At 37.2% G+C, this 14,300-nt stretch overlaps 1 protein-coding gene across 1 annotated transcript; it reads left to right on the top strand.

The window, feature by feature from the left end:
- The first annotated feature begins 8,653 nt into the window (after positions 1 to 8,653).
- Positions 8,654 to 14,178, top strand: LOC120182838 (N6-adenosine-methyltransferase non-catalytic subunit MTB-like). The gene is given in 9 exon segments (XM_039187696.1): positions 8,654 to 8,990; positions 9,099 to 11,365; positions 11,368 to 11,834; positions 12,091 to 12,174; positions 12,289 to 12,393; positions 12,521 to 12,629; positions 12,982 to 13,133; positions 13,682 to 14,045; positions 14,048 to 14,178. Coding segments are annotated over 9 exon segments (3,651 nt in total). The 5' UTR covers positions 8,654 to 8,958; the 3' UTR covers positions 14,119 to 14,178.
- Positions 14,179 to 14,300: the final 122 nt, after the last annotated feature.

Genomic DNA, 14,300 nt, shown 5'->3' with positions numbered 1-14,300 from the left:
ACATCTTATACACTTGTCACTGATGCACTTATCCTTGAGTTCTTCTATAAGTACTCACCACGTCATTAGATCATTTTAACATTCTTATGGTGACACTTGTTCACCATATTCTATCTTATCCACATACTAACAAAACTAATCCATATCGCTTTTCCGATTCAAAATAATAAAGATCTTCTTTCACTATTATAATATGATTTCAACTTTATGAAATCAACCTTTAATCTTATAAGACACTTTCTGAGGTTTCTGCTCTTCATCCTGCCTGGCCAGGGCAAGTGAATTGCTATCACCATCAGATTTGTCAGCTATCGATTCACTTCGACAATTTTTATAATCAATTTCTACTATATTATACAAATCTTGTTCTATTGGCAAGACAACATACTCCTTACCCTATCAGATCAGAAATTTTCACTCTGTGTTGGACTGTACACATTTTATGACACTTTGGACTTTAGTTTATGCCGAGAATTGGCTAAACCGTGGCTCTCATACCATTAAATGTAACACCCCCAACCCGTATCCGACCCGGATCCGAGTCCGAAGTGCCACATGGACTTTTCAAAAACCTTTACTTGTATAAAATAGTGAGTAATTTAAAATTTATTATTACATATAACTTATTCAAAACCTTTATCGAACTATTCAGAGCTTATACAATATATTATCTTGAATACATGCCAACTAAAACTTTATGTATTCAAATACATATTATTTATCTTTCTTCTGATCTGACTTTTGGTAAGAAGAACTGACCTGTCTTGCTCCACGTTGCTCCTTACTCTTCTCACTTCTGTAACCTACGTGTGAAACAATCACACGCTAAGTCGTTGACTTAGTGAGGCATATAAAACATATAATATTTCATATAACATAAAGCATACATAAACATATACCATCATTATCATAATCTCTATCATTATCATTAAGAAACACACATAACATCATATGGTTCATGTAACACATTTCAAACCATTTACCTTTGATAACCATCTATAAACCCATCGTATACATATCACATTCAGTATGTTTGTTTAATCTCTTTATTAGCCCATGTACACTAGTGAGAACTTGAGGTATGTGAGTATATTGAGGTTGTGCACACATATGTTGTCACCACAGCTCGATCAATGTCCCGAAGGACCTATCCAGAGGTCATAAAGATCCTCGGTAACTATCCAGAGGTCATAAAGATCCTCGGTAACTGTCCATAGGTCCCGAAGAACCTAGGTAAACGGTCCATATATTCCTTAGAACATAGGTATACTGTCCATATGTTCCTTAGAACATAGGTATACTGTCCATATGTCTCGAAAGACATAGGTAAAACCCTCGACTCTTGGCATGCCAACTATACCTATAGCTCTCGTATCATATAACATGGGCATTATATTCATATCACTTCACATATTCACATGTACATTTCACTTTTCATATGATTTCATAATCATCTGTCACGTAGCTTATAACACTTCTCTTGTGTTCATCTGGCATGTAACTCATTGTCATCTCTTATTCTCATATGATTCTCATACACCAAGTATATCACATAGCACATAGTATAACCTATAAACTTATACAGGTATCCATATACATACTTTCATATACTTCGAATAACAATGCCCTATAACTTCTCACAGTTTTACCTAATCACTTATTTCACATTAATTATATTCTAGTTTCATATATTACTTAATTCAATTTCACATAGCTTGTTACCTATATAAATATTTTCTCATAACTTATCATCACATGTTCATATAATCACTTCTGTCAATGTCTCCTCATTTATATATTATTCTTATATTGTCCTATAAATCAATGTTATTTAACTTATCTCACTTTTCATCTAATCTCATAAGTTGGTTATACAATTCCTATATATATGTATATATATATATATATATATATATATATATATATATATATCTAACTCATGTAATTTATATCCTTTCTCTTGTTATCATATAAATCATTGCTATTTTACATAATTCATGCTCCTATAATTTATATCTTAGGTTCATATAACTCATCTAATTCCTATAATACATAAATCATTGCCATATAACACATATCATATAAATTCATACCACCTAACATGTAATACAACTAAACATATTCATGTAATATCAAACATAATCATACAATCATATATTCAACATATTGGAAACAGACTTGTCGCAAGTCAAATTTCCATATACAATACGTATAATCTAATAGTACGCACTCACCTGGCCTCACTAGTCAATATCGATCTGTTATCTTTCCTTGATCGATCTTACTTGATAAGTTCCGGAACTTGTTTAGGCTCTGTATCTACATAATAATTCATTGATACTAATAAGTATACTAATTAATATATTCTAACTATCATTTCTTGGGCTAAAAGAAGAGTCATTTTTATCTTTTACTGAAGGTATGCATCGATGCACTACACCATGCATCGATGCATAAATCCTATTCGATGTTTGTATTTAATGGGGATGCATCGATGCACTCCTTATGCATCGATGCATAAATCCTATTCGATGTTTTCTTTTTAAATTAATGCATCGATGCACCGCATGTGCATCGATGCACCTTAAACAATTTCTGGTATTTATCATCGCTGCATCGGTGCACAATGAATGTGCATCGATGCACATTGCCCAGAACTGACATTTTAGTACGTAAATCATCAACTCTTCACTTAATTCTTCTATTTTAAGCCCCTATTATGACATTAAACTCAACTACCATTACTTGAACCAACTTATATCCATGTAAATCATCTTTAACCTCAAAATCCTATCTTCCTTATGAGATTCAAGAATCATACCAAATTTTTTATATGTTCTAAATCCAATTCTATCACTCCAAATCTCTTAATTTAACCATTGACAAGTCAAATTTAACTTCCAATTTAAGAAATGAACTCTACTTCAAGATTTCACTTTTCTACTTCCTTTCTTTAATTCTTCATATACTCCTCATCTTATGGTTTTAAGATAATCTAAGCTTTCCTTAAGCTTAGTTATTATCTAAGGATCAATAAGCAACCTTAAATTCATCAAGAATTTGATCCACAAGAAAACTCACCTTTAGCTTGGCTCTCCCACGTATGAAGAAGAAGAAAGGAGAAGAGAACTCTGGATGTTTCTCATTTTCCACGTTTATATCACCTTTAAAAGAAAGATAAAAAATCTTTCTGGTCAAATGACCATTTAACCCTTAACTTCTTTTAATAATTACTAAATAACCTTCATCATATATATTCAATAATCATTGAACTATTTCATTCTTATACTTTAGTCACCAAATTCTGAAACTTTACAATTTGGTCACTAACCCGGTATTGCGTATGTTACAATTACTGTTACCACCTTGGTCATCATATCTGCAGGATTTTCTGATGTCGCAATTTTCTGAAGTAGAATCTTTCCTTCTTCAAAGATCTCCCGCACAAAGTGATACCTCACGTCGATATGCTTAGTCCTTGAATGGTAGACTTGATTTTTCGCTAAGTGAATAGCACTCTGACTGTCACAATAGAGACTAATGTGACTTTGAACAACTCCCAAGTCTTCCATCAACCCGTTAAGCCAAATTGCTTCCTTTACAGCCTCTGAAACTGCCATGTATTCTGCCTTTATAGTAGACAAGGCCACCGTAGATTGCAATGTAGACTTCCAACTTACAGGGCTTTAGCAAGAGTAAACAAATTCCCAGTAGTTGATCGACGCTTATCCAAATCACCAGCATAATCGGAATCAGCATATCCAACCATACACTGACCAAGTGCTTCATCCTGTTCAAAAACTAAACCATCATCCACGGTTTGTTGGAGATACCGTAGAATCCATTTCACAGCTTGCCAATGTCCTTCTCCAGGATCATGCATGTACCTGCTCACAACTCCAACTACTTGTGAAATGTCAGGACGCGTACACACCATTGCATACATCAAGCTCCTAACTACATTAGCATATGGAACTTTTGCCATATACACTCGTTCTTCGTTAGTTTTAGGAGATAATTGAGAACTAAGTTTCAAATGAGAAGCCAATGAGATACTTACATGTTTGGTATTTTCATTCATGCCAAAACATTGTAATACCTTTCTCAGATATTGCTTATGTGTTAAACAAAGCTTCCCTCTCTGTCTATCTCTACTTATCTCCATACCAAGAATCTTCTTGGCCTCACCTAGATCTTTCATCTCAAACTCTTGATTCAACTGAGCCTTTAATTTGTCTATCTCCTTTTGACTCTTCGAAGCGATCAACATATCGTCAGCGTACAAGAGAAGATAAATGAAAGGTCCATCTTTGAGCTTTTGCAAATACACACATTGATCATATTTGCTTCTAGTATACTTTTGCCTCCTCATAAAGCTATCAAATCGCTTGTACCACTACCTCGGAGATTGCTTCAATCCATATAGCGATTTGTTCAGCTTACAAACCCATTTCTCACAACCACCATCTTTGTATCCTTCTGGTTGTGTCATATAGATCTCCTCTTCTAAATCACCGTGTAAGAAAGCCGTCTTTACATCAAGTTGAGCTAGCTCCAAATTCAACTGTGCTACCAAGGCCAACAATATTCTAATGGAGGAATGCTTCACAACAGGGGAAAATACTTCATTGTAGTCGATTCCCTCCTTTTGAGCGTAGCCTTTACCTACCAACCGTGCCTTGTAGCAAACATCATTCTTGTTATGAGATCCATCTTTCTTTACAAATACCCACTTGCATCCAATGGCTCTTTTACCTTTCGGTAATTATGCCAGTTTCCAAGTGTTGTTCTTTTGGAGAGATTGCATTTCTTCATCCATGGCACTTTTCCACTTATCACTTTCCAAGCTTTGTATTGCTTCTTGGTAAGTGATAGGGATATCATCATCAACAACTGGAAGAGCATAGACCATCATATTAACAAATCGAGCAGGTCTACGAATTTCTGTCCTTGGCCTTGTAACTGCAAGTGTTTCTGGTGTCTCCAATGGTTCTTGGGTTTGAACCTCTTCATCTTCTGATTCTTCTATTGGAGTTAAAGAATCAGCTGCATCAACTTCTGGGATCATCATCTGCTGAAACTCCACCTGTTTTGGAGTATGCTCCACCTGCTGCGGAGAACTACTTGTCTGGACAGCTTCACTTGTTACCTTCTTTACTAGGGCAGATTCATCAAATGTAACATCTCTGCTACAAATTATCTTCTTGGTGTCTAAATACCAAAGGTGGAATCCCTTCACACCATGGGTGATTCCCATAAAGAAAGCCTTCTTTGCTCTCGGATCAAGCTTGGATTCCTTCACATGATAATAAGCAGTGGATCCAAATACATGTAAGGAATCATAATCAGTAGTAGGTTTTCCAGACCATACCTCCAATGGTGTTTTTCCTCCTATCGCTGATGACGGCAGACGATTAATGAGATGGCCAGCATATGTCACAGCCTCAGCCCAAAATGCCTTGCCTAACCCAGCATTAGACAACATACATCGAACTTTCTCCAATACTGTTCGATTCATACGCTCTGTCACCCCATTCTGTTATGGTGTATGTCTAACAGTAAAGTGTCGAACAATACCATACTCATGGAAAACGTCAAAGAATGGGTCACTTTTATATTCCCCTCCATTGTCCGTCCTAAGACGTTTGATCTTTCTACCAGTCTAGTTCTCGATCATATTTTTCCATTTCAGAAAAATTTGAAGCACTTCATCTTTAGACTTCATCGGATACACCCAAACTCTTCTGGAAAAGTCATCTACAAAAGTTACAAAATAATGGTTTCCTCCCAAAGACGATTATAAACAACTCCTGCATTTAGTTCCACTAAATCGGAGAACCACTCCCGATTAGGGGATATATAATAGGTGCAACCCGAATCTAATATCCACTCATCGAAATGGAATGTTGTTGATGAAGCAACCAATGATATGTCAGAGTCATGTGTATCATGCTCTGCAACACATGCATCTGGAGTAGCTTTTCCTTTCTTCTTCAGCTTCGGACAATCTTTCTTCCAATGGCCTTTCTCATGACAAAAGACACATTCATCTTTTCCCAGTCTGGACTTCGACTTTGATCTCCCTCTCCACTTTGGCTTTTGACTTTTCGAGCGACCTCTTGCCACCATGGCCTTTGCTGTTTCGTACTTGCTCTCCTTCTTGGTTTTCTTCCTGAGTTCATAACTATACAAAGTAGCAGTTACATCTTTAAGGGTAACATTATCCTTACCATGAAGTAACGTTGTCTCAAGGTGCTCAAATTTATCTGGAAGAGATGACAAAAACATCAAAGCCAAATCTTCATCTTTGAAGGTTTCATCCATGCCCAATAAGTCTTCTACTAGCTCATTGAACGCAGTGATGTGTTCATTCATACTGGTGACTGGTTGATAATCAAATCTGAACAATCTTTTCTTCATGTGGAGACGATTCTGAGAGCTTTTCTTCAGGAATTTTTCCTCCAAAGCTTTCCACATCTTACTTGCAGAAGTCTCGTTCTTGTAGCCATACTTCTGTTCCTTGGAAAGACAAGATCGAATCGTGCTGCACGCCAAACGATTGATTGTTCCCCATTCTTTCTCCTTCATATATTCGGGCTTTTCTTCCTCAATGGCGATGTCTAGACCTTGTTGGAATAAAGCGTCTAACACCTCACCTTGCCACATGCCAAAATGACCGGATCCATCGAACAACTCCACCGAGAAATTTGCATTTGACATCACCCTCCTCACCGGTCCAGATAAAGAGCTTGATATCTCAACTGATCCGTATTTTGGCATTTTAATTCTAACGAACAATATTCAATATCACGAACTGTATCTTTCCAGCAACGGAACCACCAGGATAACCTCAACCGAAGCTCTGATACTAATTATTGGGGAAAACGAGTTATTTCCCACACGAACGTAGTTTTAAAATTGACCTAAAATGTCAAGATTAAAACCACCAAAGGTTGCACAACGGATAAACCTGTCAAACTATTGAATATTGAAACACAATGGAAAAGAACCGAATAAAAAACAATAAAGGAGAGAACACACCAAATTTACGAGGTTCGATGAGAATATCGTCTACTCCTCGGGCACCACACCGGATGATAACTTCACTATATCGCCAATATTACAACAAATGGAATTCTTTGGAATTCCCAAAGTGGGAGAATGAAGAATACAAGAGGAAGAGAGAACTTGTTTTTGGGATGATTTCTAATGGAAATACTTAGGCCTATTTATAGTTGAGTTTCAAGAACAATATGTTCAAAGTTTGGCCACCTACCAAAGAATTTTCCAATGTGTACAAGTTAGCCACCAAATATGAAATTCACATGTTCAAAGTTTGGCCACCAACTAAGATAAAATTTCTAATAAGTTGGCCACCAACCAAGATGAAATTTCCAACTTGCCAACTTAATTTCTAGACAAATCTAACACATATGTCATATCATCCCCTTAGGTTATGTGATAATATCATGTCATCATTATAGATGATGTAATACATGTCGCGTCAATAATTAAGTACATACGAAAATTTTATGTTAACAACACTTGTTGATCGTTAGTCAAGTGACAATTTGCTCCAATACGAGTATTTTGACCAAGAATTGAACTAAAATATTATAAAAAAATAGGGGTAGTATTTATGCAAATATTGGGGATAATGTTATCCTTATGCCTATTTGATATTTGTTGTATCTCCTTCGTACCTTCTTCGTAAATCATAATTTCGTTGTTAACTCTTTGCCTATCAAAACCTTCAGAGTATCTAAGAAACCTATAAAGTTTCATTTTCTCTGAAACGCTATAATATTTTTATCTGATCGTTGTCAATTTCATTACTAATTAAATTTACTATATAATCAAGTATATTCATCTTACTTTACTTATAAATAATCATCATTATCTTAGACAAAATAAAAATATTGAAGCCCCCCTTTTCTCCCATAATCCCGACTCTCTCTACTTTTGATATTATTTTTTATATGATCATTTCTCTTCCTCTCTTATAGAATCATAACAATATTTAATCATCAATAATATTTAAATATAAATATAAATTTTTAGTGTAATAATCAAGTTGATTTGATCATTGTTGATTCAGTTTTATCATAAAAAACTTATACCTTTTATATTTTTTATTTCTTAATTATTTTTATTTAAATATCAAATTTAAAGAAGAATTAATGGGTTAATCCATTTAACTATTGATATGATTTTACAACAATCTTTCTATTATGAGTTTAAGTAATTATTGAGCTTGATTCGAACTGAAAAGTTTAAAATTGAACTTAGCTTATCTAGAAATTTCAGTGAGCTAAAAATTATCAAAATCGATTTAAACTTGAAATAAAAGACTAGAGCATGCCTTGATCTCAAAAAAATTTAAGCTCGTGAATTTGTGAGTTAATTAATAAAAAATATTATTATAATGATTTTTAAATATATAAGATATAGTTATATTATTATTTCAAAATATATAAAATAATTTTTTTACCTTGAATCAATTTAATTTTAATTCATTTTTAAAATTTTTTAGCATGAATCGAATCTAAAGCTTTTTAAAATTTTAATTCTATAAAATCAAATCAAATTAAAACGCGTGGAATATGAATAAATTTTCATCCCTAAATATCTTAGATTTGTGAATTGTGATCCCCAAACTCTAAAACGCAGCGTGTAGCTGCAAATGCAAAAACTGCCCTTTAGCAAAAATAAAAAACACTACCGCCATTCAATTCTTTCTTCGATTGAATCGGCCACCGCGTCCTCAGATTCTTAAAACCCTATTCCTATACTGCCGCCGACGATCACCGGTGTTCAGCCTCAGTTCCTTCAAACTCCTTCCATTGCTTCTCTTTATTCTTATTTTATTTTCAAGTTTTCTCCAGAATCAGCTAATCCCCAAAACGCCGTGTCTGAAACCCTAAACTAAGTGAAATTATTCTGTGTTTCTCAACCCCTATGTGTGTCGCTCGTCCCTTACGATTGTACAGGTAATTTAACCTTTCAACTTTCCTTTGCCTCTTTTTTTTTTATTTTGATAGTTTGAAATCTTAGAACCGAAATCGTTGCGAATTTTCTATAACACGTACTGCTTATAGTGGGAACCTGCACTGGATTCGACCTTTATTGTGTATCAATTTCTTCAAGGGAAAAGAAAATAAATACATCTCCATTTCAATGGATTCTCCTGAGCGTAGCAGTCGTAGTCACGCAAGACGTGATAGAGAGGATAGTTTAGACTTGAAAAGTGATAGGGCGGCTGGGGATGAAGAAGAATGGGAGGCAATTGATAGTAAGAAGAAGCATAAGTCTAGCAAGTCTAGGAAGACTAGCAATGTCGAAGAAGGCGAGGGAGTGGAAAGCGGCAGTGGAAGGAGGAGGAGTTTTGGGGATAGAAGTGAGAGCCGTAAAAGATCAGGTACTTCCACTAGAGCTGATACCGACGAAGAGGATTGTGATGCACAAAAACCGTCCCGTTCCAAGCAGATCAGGAGAAAACAAGAGGAAAGTTCCTTGGAGAAATTGAGTAGTTGGTACCAGGATGGAGAAGCTGAAAGCAGGCAAGATGGTGCTGAGAAATCTTCTGGTAAAGCACATGGTTGGGCTGATGAGACTGATAGAAAAAAGGTGGCCTCAGAACTAAGTAGAAGCAAAGAAGAAAGGTCCCATGATGGAGAAGTTGAGAAGTCACTAGATAGAGATTCTAGGTATTCAGAGAGGAGGGAAAGCAGCCGCGATAAGGGTCATGGCTCCTCTGAATTGTCAAGAAACTCTAGAAGAAGATGGGATGAATCGGATGCTTCCAGGAAAGCTGAAGAAAGTAATTATGAAACACCTGATCCGACTAGTGGGAAAACTTCTGCTCTGAAGTATGACAACGCTAGAGAGAGCAGTGCTTCTGCTAGAAATGAGCCCAGTGAGAGTAAAAGCATTGCTGCTGATTCAAACAATGAGAAGAATGCCAAATCCAACAGTAGGGAGGAGAGAAGAATTGATTCTGAGAAAAGCAAGAGCAAAGGTCGATCAGATGCCCTAGAAGAATACAATAGGGCGAACCCATTGAATCGTGAAGATAGATCAGGTAGGGAGAAAATTGAGAAGCACAGACAGCAGAAAACTCCTGGTCGAGATGTTGATAGCAGAGAAAGGACATACAATATGGGTGATGATGGAGTAACATCTATGAGGGATAAAAGCTCAAGAGAAGGAGGGCAAACAAACAGGTCTAGGACCCCTGAGAGAAGTAGTAGGCGATATCTAGAATCAGAGTCCTCTGAGATGGATTTTGAAAGAAGCTTGGAACGCAAAACAAAAGAAATTGAAAGGGATGACAGATCCAAAAGCAAGGTTGATAATTGGAGTAACAGGAGTAGGGATCGGGAAGATTCAAAGGAAAACTGGAAAAGGAGGCAATCGAGTAATAATGATAAAGAGTCCAAAGATGGAGACAATGCGTATGATCGCGGTAGAGATTGGGATTTGCCAAGGCATGACCGGGAAAGGAATGAAAACGAGAGGCCTCATGGTCGGCCAGGCAATAGAAAAGATGGAAATCGAAGTGAAGCTGTCAAAACGTCATCAAATTTTGGAATCTCAAATTATAATTATGATGTTATAGAGATCCAAACCAAGCCTCTTGATTATGGAAGAGCCGAGTCTGGATCCAACTTTCCCCGGAAAACTGAAATTGGTCAGCAGTCTGACATGAAGTCGGCCCCAAATGAGGAAGAGTGGGGATATATGCAAGAAAATAGAGGAAGGAGGAGCGATGCATATGGTTCTGGACCCTTGGATGAAGGTTCAAGGGACAAATATACAGAGGAAAGTAACTCAACACGAGATCCAAATGTACTGAATGATGAACTTGATTACAGTGGAGGGAAAGGACGAGGCCAGAAACTTACCTTATCTGGCCGTGGGTTTGGTGGCCAAAGTTCTAGTGCAGCATCTCAACTACCTTATGGGAACCAGGATGTAGGAACTTTTGGCCGTGGTCCTCCTCAAGGTATGAAAGGGAGTAGGATAGGCAGAGGAAGAGGAAGGTCTTCAGGGAGGGACAATCAACAGATTGGTCTCACAATACCTATGATGGGATCACCGTTTGCCCATCTTGGGATGCCACCACCTGGACCCATGCAACAAATTAACCCTAGTATGTCACCTGCTCCTGGCCCTCCAATTTCTCCAGGTGTCTTCATTCCACCGTTTTCCCCACCTGTTGTTTGGCATGGGCCTCGAGTAGTTGATATGAATATGCTAGGTGTCCCACCTGGTCTCTCTCCTGTCCCTCCTGGACCAAGGTTTCCTCCTAATATGGGAGGTCTGCCAAACCCTGGTATGGACTTTAATCAGTCAGGACCTGGAAGAGACCTTCAAATTTGTCAATGGCTAACTTTAATGGGGCAGGGCAAATGGAACGAGGAACACCACCTGAAAGAACATCTGGGGGTTGGGTTCCTCCTAGAACGGGCGGTCCACCTGGTAAAGCTCCTTCAAGAGGAGAACAAAACGATTATTCACAAAATTTTGTTGATACTGGTATGCGACCGCAGAACTTCATCAGGGAGCTAGAGCTTACCAATGTTGTGGAGGACTATCCAAAGCTAAGGGAGCTTATTCAGAAAAAGGATGAGATTGTAGCTAAATCTGCCTCTCATCCCATGTATATGAAGTGTGATCTCCGTGAATTTGAATTGTCTCCCGATTCCTTTGGGACAAAGTTTGATGTTATTCTTATAGATCCCCCTTGGGAAGAATATGTTCACCGGGCTCCTGGAGTTGCTGACCATATTGAATACTGGACATTTGAAGAGATAATGAATCTTAAGATTGAGGTAATATATTTCTACATCACGTGCTTTTTAATTACCTTTTACCAAAAAAGAAAAGAAAGATACAGTTAAATATTCTTGCTGATTGTGCTTTAATGCTAACATCTCTAGTATTGGTCTCTCTTTCATATTAAGCGTCCATGCAGGCCGTCTCTAAATAGCTTATGGATATCAGAGTTATTATTTTATGATCATATTTTTTTTTACCTATTAGCGTTTTACTGACTACAAATGTACCTAATACTTTTACTTCATGGAGGCAATAGCTGACACCCCATCCTTTATCTTCCTTTGGGTGGGTGATGGTGTTGGCCTTGAGCAGGGTCGTCAATGCTTAAAGAAGGTACATGATTAAAATTCAGTTCGAATATAATTTGGCTTTTCTTTGCCTTTCGCACTAACGAAATTTATAGGTGTAATAGCATTACATTTTGGTTGCTTGTTCTATTTATTGCAGTGGGGTTTCCGGAGATGTGAAGATATTTGCTGGGTGAAGACTAACAAAACAAATTCAACCACAAGCTTACGTCATGATTCTCATTCTATATTTCAGCACTCCAAGGTTTGTAATTTTGGTTTCCCCCACTACATTATAAACCTTTAATAGTCTGTTTTTATAGAATTTTCTTGAGCAATCTGCAACCCCTACACTCTTTCCTAAACGGACCCCACATTACTATTCACTGAAGGAACACTGCCTGATGGGTATAAAAGGAACTGTTCGTCGTAGTACTGATGGTCATATAATTCATGCCAACATTGATACTGATGTAATTACTGCGGAGGAACCTTCTTATGGTTAGTACTTTGCATATTGTTTACTTATTGACTTTTTGCATCCAACCATTTGATATGTATATGCTATTTTTTTTTGGTTTAATCAAAATTTGGGTGATGGTATCACCGATAATTTCATTTGATATGTTCTTTTTCTTTTGGTAAAAATGTTATAAGTGCAGTAAAAATAACTCTGCTACTCAATCATAGGCTTGGAAAGGATTGGGTATTTGTGTATTTGGACATTTATCTAAACTATTTGCTTTGGATGGAAAATACTTGTTGACAATGTCTTATTGTGTACTCCCTGATTTGCAATGTCAATTGCGTAGATGAGAAATTGTTTTAAATTTTCATGCCAACTGTTCTGTAGGTTCAACTCAAAAGCCCGAAGATATGTATCGAATTATTGAGCATTTTGCTCTTGGCCGCAGAAGGCTTGAGCTTTTCGGTGAAGATCACAATATCCGATCTGGTTGGCTGACTGTTGGTAAAGGACTGTCCTCGTCAAATTTTAATGCAGAGGTATGTTGTCTTGTCGAAGCAAGATTGCCAGTGATCGTTGAACTATTTTTATTTTTATCTTGGCTGATGCGTTTTAGAGAAATTGGCTGATCCTTTCAAATGGTACACTTGCTATATGAGATAAAACTTTCCAAAGAGCAAAGGATTTTTTTTTTGCATTGTATGTATAAAGGAAAGCAGTGTTTTGATGGCCATCTAATCCATGTAACAACTCAGACTTAGGTTTGTTGGATGCTGTTATAAACAGATTTTCTATTTTCTAAGATTTTTCATATATTTTGAGGATCTTTGGGAGTCATATCCTCGCATCCGTTTGTCGGACATGAGTGCCAGATACGGATACTTCAATATAAAAGAAGCCGAGAGGAACATAGCATTGATTGCTGTGAAACTCAAACAGCTATGCAGACTCTTTAGAATAGTGCACTCGGTGATTGGTTCTATCAACCGAGTATTTGATTCTGTAAAACCATCCTCTCAACCAAACATATAAAAACCATGTGGAGCATAAAAACATAAGCTTGATGTCTTCTGCTGTTCCTCACCAGGCATATAATAGAAACTTTGCTGACAAGGATGGTAAAGTGTGGCAAGGTGGGGGAGGACGAAATCCGCCACCAGATGCACCTCATTTAGTGAAGACAACCCCAGATATAGAGGCACTGCGTCCCAAATCGCCAATCAAGAACCAGCAGCAGATGCAACATCAACAGTCAACTACTATATCTCTGACCTCCAATTCCTCCAGCAGACGACCTGCCGGAAATTCACCTCAGAACCCGAGCGTGCTGGGTTTGAATCAAGAAGGGTCAAGCTCTAACCCCTCAACTCCTGCCACTTGGGCTTCGCCGATGGAGGCATTCAGGGGACGGGAAGGCGTAAACATGTCGTCAGATAATATGATGTTTGATATGTTGGCTACGGCAGCCAGGCAAACGGAGACTACCTGGATTTTGAGTCTCATACACCAATGAATTTAATGTAACAAATTATAGTGAAACAATGTTTTGATTTTTGCTCTTAAAATCAAATGCGATTGGATAGAGATGTAAATTTCGTTGTAGCTGGACAGGACAAATGGCCAATTTTCGGCAGGCGAAATCTAGAAGTGGAGGTTTGGACTGAAATTTGCAACGGAAAAAGGGAAATATAGGAGACGCGTTTCTA

Source organism: Hibiscus syriacus, unplaced genomic scaffold (assembly GCF_006381635.1).
Source record: "Hibiscus syriacus cultivar Baekdansim isolate YM2019G1 unplaced genomic scaffold, ASM638163v2 tig00112738_pilon, whole genome shotgun sequence".
NCBI classification, from domain to species: domain Eukaryota; kingdom Viridiplantae; phylum Streptophyta; class Magnoliopsida; order Malvales; family Malvaceae; genus Hibiscus; species Hibiscus syriacus.
The sequence above is the reverse complement of the archived record's forward strand: the minus strand, read 5'-3'. Positions and strand labels throughout refer to the sequence as shown.